Source organism: Macrobrachium nipponense, chromosome 3, assembly GCF_015104395.2.
Source record: "Macrobrachium nipponense isolate FS-2020 chromosome 3, ASM1510439v2, whole genome shotgun sequence".
In the NCBI taxonomy this organism is placed as follows: domain Eukaryota; kingdom Metazoa; phylum Arthropoda; class Malacostraca; order Decapoda; family Palaemonidae; genus Macrobrachium; species Macrobrachium nipponense.
The window spans coordinates 94,454,280-94,474,409 of record NC_087202.1 but is presented as its reverse complement, the minus strand read 5'-3'; the positions used below and the strand labels follow the sequence as shown (position 1 = coordinate 94,474,409).

Below are 20,130 nucleotides of genomic sequence, written 5' to 3'. Positions count from 1 at the left end.
ATCTCAGCTAAGAAGAAAACACACTATGTTCCATGAAGACGAAGGTGGAAAGTGAATGCAATCTAGTCTTCACAGCCGAAATCAAGAGAAGGATTCTCAAGGTTCTGAACCTGTGCTTACAAAGGACTGAAAATGCTAACAGCTATTTCTTGCTGTAACGTGAGGGGTTGTAGTTGCAATGAAGCGGGGCGGTTCCAGTAATGAAAAAACACAGGGAAGTACTACTTCTCATGGGCTGACCATTTGGAAGTTGAGCTGGCAGGTCGGGCGGGAGCAGACGATGTTCCCTATATATATCTGTCAATTCGGGGTGAACAATGAACAATTGCACCCCTCCGAATACGAGATATTTTGAAGACAAACTCAGATGTCTGAAGAAAACATTCCGCATTATCGCAATGCGATGCAGCGGGAGACTAGTAAAGACTTCTGTTACCGTGCGGTAAACATAAAAGATGAAAGAGTCCAGAATATATATCTCTGTTGAAAATTCTCGCAATATCCAAGGGGATGCAGAAGATGCCATTCATGTATGCGAATCCCCGTTAATCAGAGACCTAAGTCCGATATTGTTGGACAGAGAAAAGGTTTGGTAGTCAATCATTGTAGGGGAGAGACACATAAGCCGACCGTGCATCTCGGAGAGCCAGTTGGTACTGGGTTGTCTTTCTGCAGCCCCCTTCTCAGTTAGTTCTTGCTCACTCACTATCCTGAGTTCTGAGTTGCCAGGTAATCCATTCCCGAAGGATGCGTTCGGCTAGAATAATCGAGCATTAAAAATGGGATCTATTATGCTCGAGCAATTATATTTAAACGAAACGGATTTCGGTAAATACAAAAAAACTGAGTGGTTGTTCGTGACCATACCATAAGTATCTTAAAAATCGAAACTGATAACTCCTGGGAAGATGCAGACAGTCCTGAGTTGCAGTTCCATTAGGATACTAGTCGTCTCGGTCACAAACCGTAGAATTAACTACGGTATGCAACTACCCCCCGGACAATTCAACTGCTTAACAGAATCATGCTCGAGGGTAATATACGTTGTATATTTGTAGGTTTCTGTACAACGACTTCCATCCTAAATTCTTTTCCCTTCAAGGAATGAGAATAAGGATTGGAAATCTACACCCTTCCTTCTCTAGTCAAGAGAGTGAAGGAGAAGTCTTCCCCTAAGGAAAGCTTCAATATTGAAAACAGAAAACCCGAAGACGAAAGTTCAAGCCAAACTGGATGTTCGCTTCTGTATTCCTGGGTTGGTCGTCTACTGAGAGATATTCATACTTCAGTAGCAGTTCTTCTTGCAAACGCTAGAAATTCCAGGAATTCGAGCATTCGGCGAGGTTCCCAATTATCGTAAAAACAATTATCGGTGATTCTCGATATTAAGTCCTGTGTGGCCTTTTGGGCTAAGGCAGAGGAGACCTCATTCACCAACTCTTGTGCTGAAAGAGGCGCATAAAGCAGGTCCGATGAATGGGCGTGACCTCATAAGCAAGGAAAGAATATATTTGGGCCCTTTTCTTCAGGATTCCCGCAGAGAAAAGAGCCGCTAGCTCGTTCGACCCGTCTTGAAGAGCTTTGTCAATGCAAGACATCAGGTGAACAAGTTCTTCCGTATCAGCAGACTTGAAAGTTTCTAATTTCTTCCCCAAAGATCCCAGAGTCCAGTCTAAGAAATTAAACACCTCGAAGGCTCTAAAAATCCCTTTGAGGAGGTGGTCCATTTCAGAGGAAGACCAAAAAACCTTCGTCTTTCCCATGGCCGTGCGACGAGAAGCGTCCACAAGACTCGAGAAGTCCCCATGGGAAGAAGCGGGAACTCCCAGACCGAGAGCTTCTCCAGTATCATACTAGATGCTAGATCTGGATGCTAATCTGGCCGGAGGAAATGAGAAAGCTGTCTTTCCTTGGTCTCTCTTCGTGTCCATCCATTCCTTCATAATTTTCAACGCTCTCTTCGAAGAGCGTGATAACACCATCTTTGTGAAGTCGGACTTCTTAGTTGCCTTCCCTAGAGTGAACTCTGAAGGTGGGGAACGAGGGGCAGCTGGAACAAAGTTTTCCGGAAAAAGTTCCGTGAAAACTTTCATAAGTCTTTTCAAGTCTGACGAAGGCTGTAGATCTCTTTGATTCTCTTCGTCGAAAAAGTCTTCCATCGGACCAAAAGGAGGAGGGGAGTCATCTTTCCCTTCTTCCGATCGACCCATAACCAACGCAGCGATGTCATTCTTCGTCGGTGCTTCCAAAGAATGTTCTTGACGCCTGCAGGTGTCCTGGTGTCGAGAATCCTGACGCTCGGCTTCCTAGTGTCGAACTTCTTGACATTTGGCATCCTGCTGTTCAAATACTTGACGATCGGCGTCATGGCGTCCAGCCTCTTGACGCCTGAGTGCTCTGTCGTCGAGAATCTTGACGATCAGCGTCCTGGCTATTAGTTTCTTGACGCCTGGCATCTTGGCGTCCAGCCTCTTGACGCCTGGCGTCCTGGTGTCCAGCCTCTCGACGCTTGGTGTCCTGGCGTCCAGAATCTTCGACGCCTGGCGTCCTGGCGTCCAGAATCTTGACGCTTGGCGTCCTGGCGTCCAGAATCTCAACGCCTGGCGTTCTGGCGTCCAGGCTCTTGACGCTCGGTGTCCTGGTGTCCAGAATGTTGACGTCTGTCATCTAAGTGTTGAAAACCTTGACACTCTACGTCCTGGCGTCCAGCTTTTTGAGGCATGACGTCCTGGCTTCTAGCTTTTCGTCCAAGCTTTTGACGTATGCTGTCTTTGCTTGTAGCAGGCTGATAAGACTGCATTAATGAGGAGAGCTTCTGCTGCAAATCTTGCAGTAAGGAAATCTGCGGAGCTTCTTGCTGCTGGGGACAGACTGGGGAAGCCGCAACATCAATATCTCTCTCTTCATCCTGTTCAGCTAGAGACGAACGTCCTGAAGACGAATGCCAATCTGCAGGAGGAGCTGGAGCATGAACTGAAGGCATCCAATCGTCCGATACTTCCTTTCCTCCTACCAAAGATGACGGCTGCTTGTGTGACATCTTGCGTCTTAGCTTGGTAGGAGAGCAAGCATACGGAGTTGAAAGAAGAAGAAGCGTTCAGGAGTTGCAGCACGCACCGAAGGCATCCCTCGTCCAATACTTTCCTTTCCTCCTACCAAAGACGACGGCGCCTCCGTGCGACATCTTGCGTCTTAGCTTGGTAGGAGAGCAAGCATCGGAGTCAAAAGAGAAGCGTTCCGGAGTTGCTGCCGGCACCGAAGGCCTGCCCCCCGTCCGATATTTCCTTGCCTCCTACCAAAGACGACGGCCGCCTGTGCGACATCTTGCATCTTAGCTTGGTAGGAGAGCAAATATCGGAGCTGGAAGGGAAGTGCTCCGGGCTGCTCCAATGACTACATCCTGGCAGTTCTAAACGCTTGGTGTCCTGCTATACTGGATGTTGTCTTTTGAGGGGTCTAGATTTCGAAGTCTGACGCCAGCCCCGTCTGGGTACTGCGTCGTCAGATGACGAAGAAAACACTTTAACCTCGCCTTTCCAATGGCGAGGGTGAGCGTCAACAGGTACACTCGAGGGGACGGCCGCTCGGGAGCTAAAACCTCTCGCCTCCCTTCGTCGGTCGACTTTCCTTCTCACAGGGGTTGGTGAGCTAGGAGCACGACAGATCCGAGCGGGTGCACCCTCCACTGCACTGATTTTTAGCACTAGACACTGTTTTCAACTTTTTCACTCCCTCACGTCTGACCACAATTTTCCGGCCCTGTCCATCTGCGAGAGATTCATACTTTCTCGACCAGAGCTTGAATGGCTTACCACATATCTTTGAGAGTCGGATCCATCACTATTGGTTTATTCAAGAGTGGTTATCAGGAATTACCTCTACAGGGGAAGGATCAATAGGCTCGTTAACATGGGGAATAGAACTATCCCTAGAAAGAACGAGACATACTACTTTTTACTCCTTCTGATCCTGTCCTCTTTCAAGTTTTACGCACATAATGATCATATTCCATCCACTCATCACCAGCCAAACCTACAAATTCATCACATCTATCATCCAACTAGCAAACTTTACCTTTACATTTCATACAAATGGAGTGAGGATCTAAGGCGGCTTTAGGAGCCGGGTCTTACATCCCACACACACCTCCTAACACTTGAAGAGTCAGACATATTGGGAAAAGTCAAAGAGAGATCAAGACAAGCAAGGGTCGAACCAACAAAATCTAAACAGCACCAAGAAAATCCAATAAACAAAACCCAAAACAAGCAAAAGCCAAAGCCAAAGTGTACTTCACCAAACCAATTGCGAAAAAACACGGGCCAAACCGAGCGAAAATCCACGATGTCACCGAAACGGCGGCAGGGAAGATGCAGAAATAGTTGGAATGGTTCCAGGTACCTGGGTAGAGGGCACACAGGTGGTACACCTGACTACCCAATCGGCGATTGCCGCGAGTTTGAAATTCTGCCGTGACGTCACAGGACTTACACTATATATATAACTACCAGGTAAGTCAGATGTTTAAAAACAGCCTATTTTGTTAGTTAAAACGCAAGAAAAACCTCTAAAACTTTTTATACTTGGTTTTTTTAATAGTTTTATTACAAAAAGTAACATTTTATGATGAAATTGATAAAAAAAATGATATTGTTATGTTACAATAAAGTTTCATACATACTTACCTGGCAGATATATACATAGCTAAGACTCCGTCGTCCCCGACAGAAATTCAAATTTCGCGCCACTCGCTACAGGTAGGTCAGGTGATCTACCTGCCTGCCCGGGCGGCAGGACTAGGAACCATCCCCGTTTTCTATCATATTTTCTCTCTTCCACCTGTCTCCTGCGGGGAGGCTGGGTGGGCCTTTAATTGTATATATCTGCCAGGTAAGTATGTATGAAAACTTTATTGTAACATAACAATATCATTTTTCATACAATCAACTTACCTGTCAGATATATACATAGCTGATTGGCACCCTTCGGTGGAGGGTAAGAGACAGCTACTATATGGAATAGACAGGTAAACAACATATGTTGTAGGTATAAAAAAAAAACCTCCTTGGTTCCTACCTGATAGGTGGTAGACTTCGTGGGTGTTTGCCCATTAGTCTGCATCACCTCAAGAAACTTTAGCGAGATATGTGGATCTATGGCCAAGAGTTCTTGTGGGTCTGCCGATGGGTCTTACCCACTTACTCAGCAGAGCCTAAAGGACTTTGTCAATGGGTGCTGATCCACTTATATGACAATACACCTTATGAAGGAGCACACAACCAATCCCGACCACCTGATCCTAACCATGTGTTAGAACTAAGGATTGTACGAGTTATCCCCGAAACTCGTCACAACAACCGTAACTCAAAAACCACTACGCACACATACAAAATTTTCAAAAAAAAAAATTTTCATTTTCTCACTAATTGGATATGACAAGAATTCTCTTATGAACAACATAGACGGCGCCCGTGCGAGCCTGAATCCTCCATTGTTCGAAGAGATTCTCGACCATATCCAAACAGAAGAACAGTATATACATTTTAAGGATTGGTGTCGGCTCCCGTACCCAGAATCGTATCTGCCGATACGATAGGACCTAGAGAAAAAACACTTCTCATACGTCACACGCACGTCTTTCAAGTAATGAGATGCAAATACTGAGTTGCATCTCCAGTATGTCGTATCTATAATGTTTTTAAGCGACTATTCTTATAGAACGAGAGAGACGTCGCAACCGCTCTTACTTCATGAGCTTTTACTCTCAGGAGTTGTAATTGTTCGTCAGGACAGACCTTATGAGCGTCCGTAATGACGTTCCTTACAAAGAACGCCAGAGCATTCTTGGACATCAGTCTTGTGGGGTCTTTGACCGCGCACCAAAGACCTTGTCTAGAGCCTCCCAACTGACGCTTTCTCTGAAGATAGAACTTCAGAGCTCTAACCGGGCATAGAGACCTCTCTGCTTCTCTGCCTACGAGACTCGACATTCCTTTGACTTCGAATGACCTAGGCCAGGGATTCGTGGGATTCTCGTTTTTCGCTAAAACAGGGTCTTAAACGAGCAAATAGCTGAGTCTCCCTTGAATCCTACTTTATCCTGCAGAGCTTGTAATTCACTAATTCTTTTTGCCGTAGCTAAAGATAAAAGGAATATGCATTTTCTAGTTATGTCCCTAAACGATGCCAGATGAGGAGGCTCGAATCTATCCGAAGACAGATATTTGAGGACTACGTCCAAGTTCAGTTCGGAGGTACTGGTTCCTTAGACTTCGAAGTCTCAAAAAGATCTTATGAGATCGTGGAGATCTTTGTTATTCGCTAGATCTATCCTCTGTTCCTGAATACAGCCGAGAGCATACTTCTGTATCCCTTTATTGTGGATACGGCTAGATGAGATTTTACTCTCAGGATAGCAAGAAATCAGCAATTTCCGCTATAGAGGTAGAGGGAGGACAAAACTTCTTGGCTCTACACCACCTTCTAAAGACCTCCCAACTTCGACTGGTATACTTTCGTAGTGGAGGTTCTGCGAGCTCTCGCGATCGCGCTTTGCACTTCGCGAGAAAAGCCTCTCGCTCTGACAAGTCTTTCGATAGTCGAAAGGCAGTCAGAGCGAGAGCGGGGAGGTTTTGATGGTACCTCTTGAAGTGTGGTTGTTTGAGAAGATCCGCCTTCTTGGTAGGATCTTGGAAAGTCTACGATCCACTCACCACCTCCGTGAACATTCCTGGGCCGGCCAAAAGGGGGCTATTAACGTCATCCCTCGTCTCTTTTGACGCCACAAACTTTTTCATAACTAACCCCAGGATTTTGAATGAATGGGGAAAAGCATAAACGTCTACTCGAGACAGTTTAGCAGGAAGGCGTCTACCATAAATTGCTCTTGGATCTTCCACGACCGAGCAAAACACTGGGAGCCTTTTTGAAATGAATGTAGCGAAGAGATCCACATGAGGAGTTCCCCACAGAGACCAGAGATCGAGACACACTTCCTCGTGTAGAGTCCATTCTGTATGAAGGACCTGGTTCCTCCTGCTGAGCCTGTCCGCCCTCACATTCCTTACTCCCTGTACGAACCTTGTCAGCAGGGAGATTTTCCTGTGAGACGTCCAAAGTAATAAGTCTCTCGTGAGCTCGTAAAGGGAACGAGGAGTGCGTCCCTCCCTGTTTCCGAATGTAGGCAAGTGCGGTGGTGTTGTCCACGTTTACTTGCACTACCTTGTTTGTCACCAGAGGTTCTAGGCTCTTCAAGGCCAGATGTACGGCGAAGAGCTCTTTGCAGTTTATGTGCCAGGACACCTGTGCTGGTTCCCAGGTGCCTGACACTTCCTCTGAGCCTAATGTCGCTCCCCAAACCCGTCTCCGACGCGTCGGAGAACAACACTAGGTCTGGGTTCTGTGTTCTTAGAGAGATCCCTTTGTTCTCTTCCCGAGGTAGCAACCACACTGTAGTGTGCCTTTATCTCCACTGGAATGGGAAAAACGTCCGACAGTTGTCCGTTTTCCAGCTCCAAGACTTCTTGAGGAAGAATTGAAGTGGACGGATATGAAGTCTTCCTAGAGGGAAGAATTGTTCCAGCGAGGAAAGCGTCCCCAGAAGGCTCAACCATTCCCTCGCTGACGTTTGTTGTTTCTCTAAGAAGAGAGAGATTATTCGCAAACCTTTTGCGGTTCTCTCTTGCGAAGGAAAAAACTCGAAACCCCGAGAATCCATCCGAATCCCAGATAGACTAGGTCTTGTCTGGGGGTCAGCTGAGACTTCTCGAGGTTCACAAGCAATCCCAACGCCTTGGTCAAATCCAGAGTTAACTTTAGGTCCTCCAAGCACTGTCTCTCCGATCTGGCCCTGATGAGCCAGTCGTCTAGATACATAGAGACATTCACTCCTTTGAGATGAAGAAATCTCGCCACATTCTCATCAGGCTTGTGAAGACCTGAGGGAGCTGTGGACAGGCCGAAACACAAGGCTCTGAACTGAAAGATCCTTCCCCCCGTCATGAAACGGAGGTACTTCTTCGACGAAGGGTGGATCGGGACGTGAAAGTAGGCGTCCTGGAGATCTAGAGACACCATCCAATCTCCTTGTCGTAATGACGCTAGGACTGAAGCAGAAGTCTCCATGGAGAACTTCTCCTTCTGAACAAATTTGTTCAGAGAGCTGACGTCTAGTACTGGTCTCCAGCCTCCCGAGGCTTTCGCCACTAGAAAAAGGCGATTGTAAAACCCCGGGGAGTTTTGATCCAGTACCAGTTCTATTGCTCTCTTGTCCCACATTTGTTCCACCATCGATCGAAGAGTATCCCTCAGCACAGGGTCCTTGTACTTGGCTGATAGTTCCCTTGGTATTGATGTTAGGGGAGGAGTATTCAGGAAAGGGATACGATATCCCTTCCTTATGATATTCAATGAAGACGCGTCTGCGTCTATCAGTGTCCAGGCCTCCACGAATCCCAGGAGCCTGGCACCTACTGGTGCTTGGAGGAGCAAATGTTTCATTTTCCCTTTTTAAAGGGACGAAAGGCGGACCTACCTCTCTTCTCTGGAGCCTTCCTTCTTGCGGGAGGTCTGGAGATCGGACCACCTCGAAAGGGAGGGGCTGCGTAGAAAGTGCTAGGTCCTTTCTTGTCAGATACTAAAGCAGGTTTCTTCTTCCTAGCCGACTGCGTCAGAAGATCCTGCGTCGCCTTCTCAGTTAAAGAGTGAGCCACGTCCTTCACTAACTGAGAAGGGAACAAATAGTCAGACAGAGGTGCATACAGTAGAGCTGCCCTCTGAGCATGCGAGACTGCCTTTGTTAAGAAGGCGCCATACACCGTCCTTTTCTTCAAAAGACCTGCTCCAAATAATGAAGAGACTTCAAAAGATCCATTCCTGTACCGCTTTGTCGATGCAAAGACAAAATGCATAACAGGGCTTCAGGTTCGATTCCCTCTGAATCATGAGCTTTCTTGGACATCACCCCAAGGGACCAATCTAAGAAGTTGAAGACTTCCAATACATGGAAGAGTCCCTTGAGGAGATGATCCAGTTCTGAAATACTCCATGTAATTCGAGCAGAATTGAGACTTGGACGCCTTGAAGCGTCAACTAACGTCGAAAAATCTGCCTCTGTTGTAGAAGGGAGAGCGATACCCATATTCTCCCCCGTCTTGTACCATATGCCTCTTTTCCCAGCTAACCTTGCTGGAGGCATGCAAATACTGTCCTGACTAAGTCTTTCTTCGACTTCATCCAGGAGTCTAAGGCGTGTAAAGCCCGCTTCATCGATGGTGGGCTTCATCTTCAGAAAAGCGAGGGCTTCTTCGCCTTCGCACTAGAAAAGAGCGAGCGTGGAGAAGGAGGAGCAGCCGGAGTCAACTCGTCTCCGTATTCCTCAAGAAGCAGGTAGTCAACACCTTATAGTTGGACAAGCCCTCTCTTCCATGATCGTCATCATCCGAGTTTTCCTCCAACTCGGGATATAATCTGAGTTTCCGTTCTCCTTCTGAACTTTCCTCTTCTGGAGGAGACAAACTCCTGATAGGAGAGGGGCTAAGGGAATGAAACTCTTTCCTTTTTCCCGTTTTGATAGACTTGGAAGGCGTCACAACCTGCGGCTTCTCTTGAACTGTAGAAGACGTCTTGTATGACGCTTCCCGCTCTCCGAGCGTCATGTATGACGTCTCTTGTTGACGTCTTGATGACGCTTCGCGTCTGGAAGACGCTCCGCTCTCTAAGGGCGTCCTACTCGGCGTCACAATCTTGGACGGAGCGTCACGTCTAAGATCCGCTTGAAATGACGCTTCACTTCTAAAAGACGTCTTTCGTTTCTCTTGTCTTACAACACTCTCGTCAGCCCCGTTCTAGTTCTCGAACTCGAAGCTCCTGCCAGACGTTTAGCAGTTTCACATCTGTCTGACGCTTCTCTTCGAGCAGGTGAGAGAGGACGAGACTTCTTAATTGGAAGCGTCACGTCCTTCCGACGGGGCGCTAACACTCCCACAAGAGATGACAGTTGTTCCTGAACCGCCATAATTATCTTTCTTGACGCTTCTCCCACGTCTAGTGCATGACGCCTTTCGTCATCACTCGGGGAAGAAGCCTGACGGGGTACTTCCTCATAAGCGTCAGGTGACGCTGACGCCACCTTCGCTTTCTTAATAGCAGACGGGGCGTCATCTGAAAAGCGCTCTGGGCTCGAATCAATGTCTTGCTTCATATGACGCTTCAGCGGTCTCGATAAGTTCGACTCCTTCCACCTCGTTTAGGTGAGGTGGGAGAGGGAGAGGACGAGAAACACTCGCGAAGGACGCTTTTTCTATAGCGCCCTTGAGGCTGGCTGCATGAAGCAGAGCTAGGCTGAAGGGACGTTTCTTGACCGTTGGGGATTCCCCACGACCTCCTTTAAGGCTTTCGAATTGTTCCTTCTCCTCTGGGCATGGGAGCTTGGAAGAGGTCTAGGCCTGGGGAGCGCCGCAGGGACGATCAAACGCCCCCTCCACAACACTGATAGGAAATCACTTCACTAAATGTTCACTATCACTAGCCTTACCTTTCGAGTCAGCCATCTTGGACTTCATGTCTCTAATAGTCGCTTTCAGATTGGCAATCTCCGATGCCGAATCCGAAAAAACACTCTGAGAATGAGATATATAGGGAGAATCTAACATCCGTAGGGTTAAGAATTATCCGTGAAAGGCTCAATAGGCCTTGAACCTTGACACTCTTTCACCTTTCAGTCGTCTAACTCTATCCCTCTCTAACTCTTCAAATAAGAAGTCAAAGTCTTCTACTCTTCTGCATTCAAAAAACCCTCGCATTCCTTACAAGTGTTAATAGCAGAACACTGAACCCACCCCCCCTACATTTACGGCATACAGTGTGAGGATCAACCGAAGCTTTCGGTGGTATCCTCACTCTGCAGCCTACATTTCACACACCTTCTCACACTCACATTAGAATCAGACATACTGAGAAAATCCAAAAGAGTTATTCCAAAACAGTCCACAGTAGCGAATGCCAAAACACGATCCAAATACGTCACCAAAAAGCCGAAAAACGTTGATCAAAGGTTGAAAAATGAATCTAAGTCAGGAGGTAATAACAACAATGTTGATTACCACGGCGACAGAGAAAATATGATAGAAAACGGGGATGGTTCCTAGTCCTGCCGCCCAGGGCAGGCAGGTAGATCACCTGACCTACCTGTAGCGAGTAATGGCGCGAAATTTGAATTTCTGTCTGGGGACGACGGAGTTCTTAGCTATGTATATAGCTGACAGGTAAGTTGATTGTATGAAAACAGGAATTTGTTGATATTTCTCATAGAAAAATACCGCGAATAATGCAGGGCAATGTTCCTGAGAGAAATCCGCAAATGTGTGAGTCTGCGAATCCGAGAACGCAAATAGGGGGGTCCACTGTACAGCAGTTATTAATTGGTTGAATGGGGTAAATGCACATCACAATTTTTAAAAGTAAATTATATTTTACCTAACTATACAAACCTGAGGTCCTTTACATTAGGAACTGTCTTCAACAAAGCTGGAAACCGGCCACTAGACTATACATATACTGTATATATACGTGTGTGTGTATATATATATATATATATATATATATATATATATATATATATATATATATATATATATATATATATATATATAGCAAGGTAGTTATGTACTTAAACTACCGCTTCGGTAGGGGAAGCTCCTCCCTCCTGAGCGTATGCACTCCACTTTGCTTTTGGCCCACGAAAAAACAGAATAAGGGGTGGCATGAGGTGGACCTAATGTGTAAAGAACCTCAGGCTTGTATAGTTAGGAAAAATACAACTTACGTTAAAAAACTGTAATCTGTTCCTACACGATATACAAACCATCGGTCCTTTACATTAGGAAGACTTATACTTGGAGGGAGGATTCTGATATGTCATAAGAGCTGAATGGAGCTCACTCACCTTAATTTGTACCCTGGTCGTAAGAGCTAGGGAGTGTATCACACCTCTGACAAATTGATAGCAGTATAGGAACTGGGCTTTTCTTCTATGAAGGGCAAGATTGTCTCATGGGAAAAAACAAGCTCAGATGAATCTGACAGGCAATGATAGTAAGGCAAAATACTAGCGGGTTTGTCTTAATGTCTGGGATCCACCTTTCCTCCCCTTGCAAGAGGAAAGGACAGTTGCTTCTATGGTCTACTGACAAAAAGAATGGATACTCAATTGTGTCACATACCTGCATCATAGCCAGTTTCAGCAAGTGACAGCCACTCTGCTCTCTGCCTGAGGGGAGAGAAGAAGGCTGAGGGAAAGAGAAGAGAGCCAGTCACCCAACGTTCATTCTCTCATCTGCAACCGCACATCTAAGGAGAAATGCAAACCTGTCGTGTTAGAGGAACCAGGTAAGCTACATAACTCGTTGAGTGTCCAAGGACTTGTGGGCAACATCCCGAAGGTAGAATGAGGTGAAGGTGGTCTAGCTCGACCACACCGCCTGCCTTCAGTACCTGGTGTATCAACAGATTCTTCTCGAATGTGAGGGTAGGGGCAATGCTCCTGACTTTGTGGGCCCTTGGTCTGCAAGTACCGTTGTCGTACACTCCAGCAGCAGAATATGCCCTTCAAATTGTCTCATAAAGCCAGAAGGAAATTGTGTTCTTAGACACTTCTTTCTTGGATGAGTCAGTGCTAACAAAGAGTCATCAACACTCAGGCTGAAGGTGCCAAGTCCTCCTCCGGTAGCGTTGCAGCATTCTAACAGGACAAAGCAGCATCTCATCTGCATCATTATCTACGAAGTCCTCTATGGAGGGGATTGCAAAGGACTCAAACCTGGCATCAGGGACCGACAGGTTTTGAGTCTTCATTAAGAAGTCTGGGGCAAAATCGAGCATTACCGATCCCCATCCCCTTGACTGTTTCACATCAAAGGAGCAGCCCATGGAGTTTGCCTACTCTTTTCGCCAATGCCTGGCCAAGCAGGAAGACAATTTTGAGTGTAAGATCCCTGTCTGATGACTCTCATATGGGCTCGTAAGGTGCATGAGTCAGACTCCTTAACACGAGAGTAACATCCCACACAAGGAGCCTGAGATTCCTGGGTGGGCAAAACCTCTCAAAACTTCTCAACAAGAGAGACATCTCCAGAGACAAGGTGATATCTACTCCTTTCAGCCACAGGACTAAGCCAAGAGCAAACCAATAGCCCTTTACTGCTGAAACAGGGAGAAGTTTCTCCCAGCGAAGGAAGACGAGGAAGTCTGTGACTTGCTGAAGAGTGGTTCTGACAAGAGAGATACAACGCCAACCACAGAAGATGGCCCACTTCCCCTGGTATAGACTGCCTGAGGTATCAGGACATCTCTGTTGCAGTGCGACACAAAAAAACCTCGCAAGAGATGGTGGATAACTTCCAACCGTGAAGAGACAGGGACTGCATTGCCCTCAGATGGCATCTTGATGCCCTTTCTCCCATAACGTTTCCTCCCCACAAACTTCACCCACTGGACATGAGTCCAAGAACTACACTACTCACAAGTTAAATCTGGATTGCAATCCTGCCCTCTGCAAGATGTGCAGAGAGCATGAGGATCCACATCCACACTAGACTTCCTGTTACTACATTCTTATCACCCAAATTCAGGCATACTCACTTGGGAGGGGTAGGCTTAGAAGCCGGCTCAAGAGATTCATGGGTTTGCATGTTGTAATCACTTCAAAATCAACGACAACCATACATAAAGTATTCACCAATTCACAGAAAGCAGGGAAAGATCTCACCGTGAAACAGAAAAGCACTTACAGTGACAGTCGAGCAGAAAGCAATGTACACATGCATATTCACACGATAACAGCTGAAAGTAAAGTGGAGTAAATATGCTTGGGTCGGAGGAGCTTCCTCCACTTGAGCAGTAGTTCAATTACCAAACTCCCTTGCTATAAAGTCTAGCAGCCGTTTTCGAGCTTCACTGAAGGTAATTCCTAATGTACAGGACTGATGGTTTGTATGTCATGTAATTACTATCCTCATTATCATTATAATTATCTATCTTAATACATATCACTATTTGATGAAAATGAAAAAGCATCATCAATAAAAGCCATTTTCTTCAAAATTTACAAAATAAACAAAGATTTATAAAAATCTTCAAATGTTGCTCAACTTCCGGATACAAAAGCCTCCCTGGTCTTGCACCCCTGGGGTAGTGGAAGGTTTACTATGTTGCTATTTTTATACCTATGATTAAGAGGAATCTGGCATCTTTTATGTTCAAGAGTGAGAAGAATGGCTGGTGAAACTGTTGACATCACTCAAAACAGAGATAAGGGGAGGGACTATAGTTACTGCAATATTTGATATTGATGTTGTCTTGGTGCAGCAAATAAAGCATCGCATTCTAGTAACACGATGCATTCTGTGGGTTAATACATATCAAATGCACTATATACAATATACACAAAAAGCAAATAAAGATACCACCAGAAAAAAAAACTTAACAGTAGTCAGGAGTTTTATGAGCTTAGCCAAAGTAATTCCTAATGTAAAGGACCAATGCTTTGCATATCGTGTAGGAACAATTGGGATGTTTACGTCTGGGGTGGCGGGCCTCCCAGATGGTAGTTAAATGCCTAATCATCTTGTTTGGAAGTTCAAAGGCCATTTCCAGCTCCAATGACAGTAATTCCTAATGTAAGGGACCGATGGTTTGTACATTGTGTAGGAACAATCTTATTTTTGTAAAATTAAAGTGCCATAGCACATTGGACTTTACTTCTATCCTAGCCTGTTGTCTGTGACTTTACAATTTTAAAAATATTACACACCATACAGTAAAACTTGCCATTAGCTAAGGTAAAAGACCGAGTGGCGACATAGCGGCTACCTCTCTCAGAATGTGGTCACTTTCTCCCCCCCCCCCCCCAAAGAGCTTGAATTACGCCATTATTTTGTAATTTAGGGGAAAACACTTACTTCAAGAGGAGCGTAGAGATGTGCTGCCTTGATAGGCCACAACTCTTGACTGATACTCATGGCAGCGAAATCAAGTACTTTTTCAGGAAGGTGGCTGCATTCTGGGATCAGTGGCCGTTATGTCGCCACTCGGTTATTCACCCTACTAGTACCACAGTTCAGTTCCCGCCCGTTGCTGATCAGAAAATGATTGCACCACTACTATAAGCCTTTAGCATATTCTCAAATTGAATACCGTTTTCTACCTTCACCCTAACTTTGAAAAGCCTAGCTGGAGTGAGTGCAGAATGACAGGCACAGGTTCTGCATACATAAACAAACCCAACCTGCCCTAAAATGCCATGTCCTGACCTAATCAAACCATATCTTCCTACCCTTACTTAGAGCGCTGTGCCCTGACCTAGCTGGTGGGGTGGGGCTTTGACTACCTACCTAGACTCCCCATAAATAACAATAAGCTTCCAAAACAACGCACTATGCTAATCTTCTGTTAGGAGGTAGTGTTAATGCCTGACTTCGTCATTCTGCAAACTAACCTGATATGTTTCTCGAGAGTAATTTACTAGCCAAAGGTAGGTAAGATCTTAGCTAAAAGTACGGTAATTCTACAGAATAGTTCTGCATGGACTGCAAGGAACGTAACCACAGATACAACATCCAATAGGGATTGGGGCATCCAATGTACCTAGTATTTTGCTGTGTTTAGTACTGCCCCCTGGGGGTTAATTACAGTCGTCCATTTAAATATTACTTAAAATTTTTGTTCAGGAGGTAGCCTAAAACTGTATAGAAAAACCGCAACTGCCATAGTCTAGGCCACCGCAGAATAGGGTAAAAAACCGCATGGTACAGGGGTGGACCATGTACGATCAATGTGTACAACCCCAAAAAAAGTACATTATAACGCGTCCTGACACCGGAGTAGAGGTCTTCAGCTCCGTTTCTCACCAACAACAAGTCGCGTCTGATGCCCATCTCCGATGTCAGGACGCGTTATAATGTATTTTTTTGGGGGTTGTACACATTGATCGTACATGGTCCACCCCTGTACCATGCGGTTTTTTACCCTAGGTAGTGCCCTAGATCTACCAAAAGTACTAGACTCTAGGTTAGTAGTCCCAGATTGGGACCATTACCCTACCCTAAGCTCCGGCTCTTCCTCAAAGGGTAAAAGGGTCTTTTCGTATCAGGCCATACCTACTACATAAAAAACCAGGGTTAGGTTACCTTACCTAAACTACGGCTAATTTAGCCTAGGATCTGTCCGTCAGCAATTGAGTCACCCTAGGATAGGACCACCTTTGGTCTAGTATCTATAATATTTCTAAGAAAAGTTAGGTAATTCACCGTCTTGATAGTCTGTGCAAGCAATTAGTGACACAAGCAACCATTATCACGAGACAATTTGATGCCTGTCTGTTTTCAAAGGAAACTTAAGCATTCATCACTAGAATTTTCAAATAGAGTGGTAGTGATAACCATATTGAAACAGATGCCTGCTTACACAATGACAGTTCTTGGATAGAGCTGAGGTAGCTAACTGCTAAAATTTGCATTGTTAAAAATTTACGTTATTTTAAGCTGAGAGTTATCGGAACCTCTTTCACGTACTATATATAGATAAGAGCAATTAGCGAAGACAAAATACAGGTGCACTATTAAATAAAAATATGTATCTGGATGCGTGAATTAATCCGACTAGCTATCCCCTGCGCTTTCTGGCAAAATTAAATGTATCTTGTAAGCAATAAGAAACCATTTTTCAGAAAATATAAACGTGAAATATATTTAATAAAGCATACGATTACAGTTGTTATTCACTAAAATCAATAATGTGAGCTGTAGGTCAATTTCCCATATTCCTGGATTGCACCATAATTCCTAGAAAGCGCAAACCTTTCCCTGTAGCCAATAGATGGCGGTGAGTCAGATGTAAACACACTTTGACAACAAAGCTGTAGTTATATTTTCTCTCTAGTGAAATTCTCTATTTGTAATTCCTAAACCTTTTCGTACTTACTTCCCATGGATGGACATGTGAATATAGATCGTGACGAGCGAGTAACCCCATTGGAAGATGGTGCAACTAAGGGAAGGAAGAGGAGAAGGTCTCAAAATGTAGAAGGAAACCAGGCCTCTCGTATGCCCTCCCATTCCGTTGGCGTTAATCCTGAAGTTGAGGTAAACTTTGCCACACTACTAGTAGTTTCTTCTCTGCGTGCAGAGCGATTGTTTCAAATGCAGACCCGCCGACAGGTGCGGACCACGTGAAGTATTATGGTAAAACTACAGGCTAACTCGCACAGATTACCTAGATTACCTTAGAAATTGATTTTTCTTGGACTACCTAGCCTACCTATACCTACTAGCTAGCCTAGTAGATATTCCTAAATACTACATACTTTTAGCTAGGGTTCTTGATGAAGGAGGTGGTGTTTTTTATTGTCGGTCAATTATTATTAACCTTACATCATTATTGGGGACCCTTTGAAAACGGGAGTTTTTGGGTGGGGTAAAATATGGGGGAAACATCACGACAGGACCAACCCTCATCACGGTAGACGGGTCTTATTCACTCGATATTTAATTGTGAAACATGAATACAATTGCAACTCTAAGCATACCATTTAAAAGACTGAAGTTTCGTCAACATATTGTGATATATGAAAGCCCCATACGAACTAAAATAAGCATGTGAGCTCTTCGTAAAATATGTTTTCAAGGCAGTTTTTAAATCCAATATGGCGGCTACGTTTGTTCCGATAACGTAATACAAACCCTCGGTCCTTTAACAATAGGAAGTAGCTAGCGGCAGCTGGAACGGTCGTAAGGCTTCGAACAAAAGGGGAGAACGGTAGTTAACTGCTTGTCCGATCGTCGCGCGCCGCGCGACTGGGAGGTAAACAAATCACTTTTTGCTTTCCGGCCGCGGGTGTGAAGGACGTGTTCGTCATCGCTCTCTGCCCGCTTCATCGTCGTATGCTTTTGTTATATTGTGTTTTCTACTAATGGTTTTGTTTGTTTGACTTGAAAATGAAACTGTAAGTACACTGTTTTCATTTTCATTACTTATTATGAACCCTTGAATTAATGTCTCGGTGCCGAGGGCGGGCGCGCTCAGCCCGCCGAGTCATGTATTTGGGCGAGGTGTAATTGAAAAATGTAAGTACTTTTTTCATTATATTTTTTGCCCTGTGCGTTCGTTACCGAGAGTGTGACTGCGCTCGGCACGAACTTTTAATTTTGTATAATAGATTGCAATGAAAGTGGATTCGCAATTGCAATATTCTTTTCATTTTCATTTTATTGATTGCATGAATTTAATCTGGATCAATTTTCGTTCTTACCCGGGAATTGATCCTTACGATTTTTATGTGAAATGAAATCGCAGTGCAGTATTCTGTTCATTTTCATATATATTTTATGATAGCATCATATTATTAGATCAAGTTTCCGTTCTTACCCGGGAATTTGATTCCTTCTTTTCTCCTTTAAGTTTCTATGAGTGAATCGCAAGGGCAGTATTCTGTTTCATTTTCATATTACTTTTCACTGCTGTGCGGGGGTGGGGGTAAAGCGAAAGGTCTGCCAGGAAGTCGTCGGGAAGCTCTCCCGCGATCTCCCTTGGTAGCCGATTCTTCGTCTTCCTTCCTGCCCCCCGCTCAGCTTCTTCATTGTATTTTGTATTTGGGGTCTTCCTTGCGTTCGGGGTGGGGCATGTCTTCCCCCCGTGCGTGAGGGAACCCCTCTTACTAATCAATCTATGTTACCGCAGGTGCTACATCCGTGGGAGACGACCTTGGATGTAGATGTAAATCCTCACGAGGTTTGTACTCGTTGTCGGGGGCGAGAGTGCTCCCGCAACGAGCCCTGTGTAACGTGTATGCATTCGTCAGCGCAGTGGGGTGCTGTACGAGGACACAAGAAGTCATCGGAAAGTCCAGTGACTCCAGTTGTACTCGGGTCTTCCTCCAGCTCTGGGTGGGGTTTTTCTCATCCCCCCACCCCGGCGCGAAGGAAGCCCTCTAACTAACCCGACTGTTGCTTCCGCAGGTTTGCCATCAGCGAGGACGACCTGGAACAGGTGTGGGAGTCGCTGGGACTTGCAGGGGTTATTCAGCGGTTGGCGGGGTCGGCAGTGTCACTCATGATACGGTAACCACTACAACAACCACAATCTCGACACCAGCATATGAGAGTCACCCGCACCTGGTGTACACACCACATGTCATGTCGGTAACACCCACGGCTGCAATCCAGAACACAAAAAATTCCTGCCGTGCCAATCAGGACGGTGCCACCGCCACCTGGGTTCTTTGTATTGCCGACCCCGGACTGCCGCTGCCCAAAGATTACCCCCCTGGACCTGCCGCCCAGTGCCGAGGATGACGGTAGCTGCCGACAGGACGCCTGTCTCTCCTGTGGTACCTGCCGTGCCTGCCGTACCTGTTGCTGTCCCAGCCGCTCATTCCCTTTCAGATCAGGTACCTGCTGCTCATTCACTTTCAGATGTTCCTGCTGTTTCCTGGACCTACCCTTTTTCCTGTTTGTTCCTGCTGTTGGTGATGCTGTCACAGTCTCAGGTCTTTCCGGACAGGTGCAGTCGGGCCCTGTTGCTTCGGCAACTGTCCCCGGCTCCTCCATGGATGGAAGACCTGACGTCTGTCCTGCGGAGCCTGGTGTCGAAGAAGAAGAGGAAAGAGGAAGAACGGTGTCGTCGTCTTCTTCGTCGTCCGCTGCCTCTCTCCTTCCCCTTCGACTTCTAAGGCCAAACAGCCGAAGAAGAAGAAGGTTGCCTCCTTCCCCCCTAAGAAGACTCCTTCGGGATCTTCACTAAGGGCCGGCCCGGCTCGCTCAGGCGAGCTGGGGAGCTCTTCTGCTGGTCCTTCTCCTGTTTCCTTCCTTCGGGAACGGGGCCCGTCGCTTCTTCTGCAAAGAAGAAGTCGACGGGGACCAGAGGGCACCAGCCTCGGCTGGTGCGTCCTCACCTGGTGCTAAGCGGGTCTGCCGCTAAACCAGGTTCCGTCTCGGCCGGGCCCTTCTCGTTCGCCTGAGAAGCACCCCAGAGGGGAACGCTCTTGCCAAGAAGACCGTCCCAGGCCAAAGTTTTTGGGAGCATTGCCCAGAGCTCTAAGCCTCCCGCCGTCAAGGACAGGCGGCGCGGAGCAGAAGA

The 20,130-nt window shown here is 46.0% G+C and overlaps 2 protein-coding genes across 2 annotated transcripts in view; one reads left to right on the top strand and one right to left on the bottom strand.

Annotated features, from left to right (window-relative positions):
* Positions 1–16,613, bottom strand: part of LOC135221896 (sodium-coupled monocarboxylate transporter 1-like) — a 174,796-nt gene extending 158,183 nt beyond the window's left edge. Inside the window, exon 1 of the mRNA XM_064259874.1 lies at positions 16,190–16,613. The gene's annotated coding sequence lies outside the window, so the exon portion shown is untranslated. The remainder of the gene's footprint in view (positions 1–16,189) is intronic.
* A 256-nt stretch (positions 16,614–16,869) lies between these two features.
* LOC135221895 (presenilin-1-like) overlaps positions 16,870–20,130 on the top strand; it is a 281,752-nt gene continuing 278,491 nt past the window's right edge. Inside the window, exon 1 of the mRNA XM_064259872.1 lies at positions 16,870–17,138. Coding sequence (XP_064115942.1) covers positions 16,983–17,138 — 156 coding nt within the window. The 5' untranslated portion in view covers positions 16,870–16,982. The remainder of the gene's footprint in view (positions 17,139–20,130) is intronic.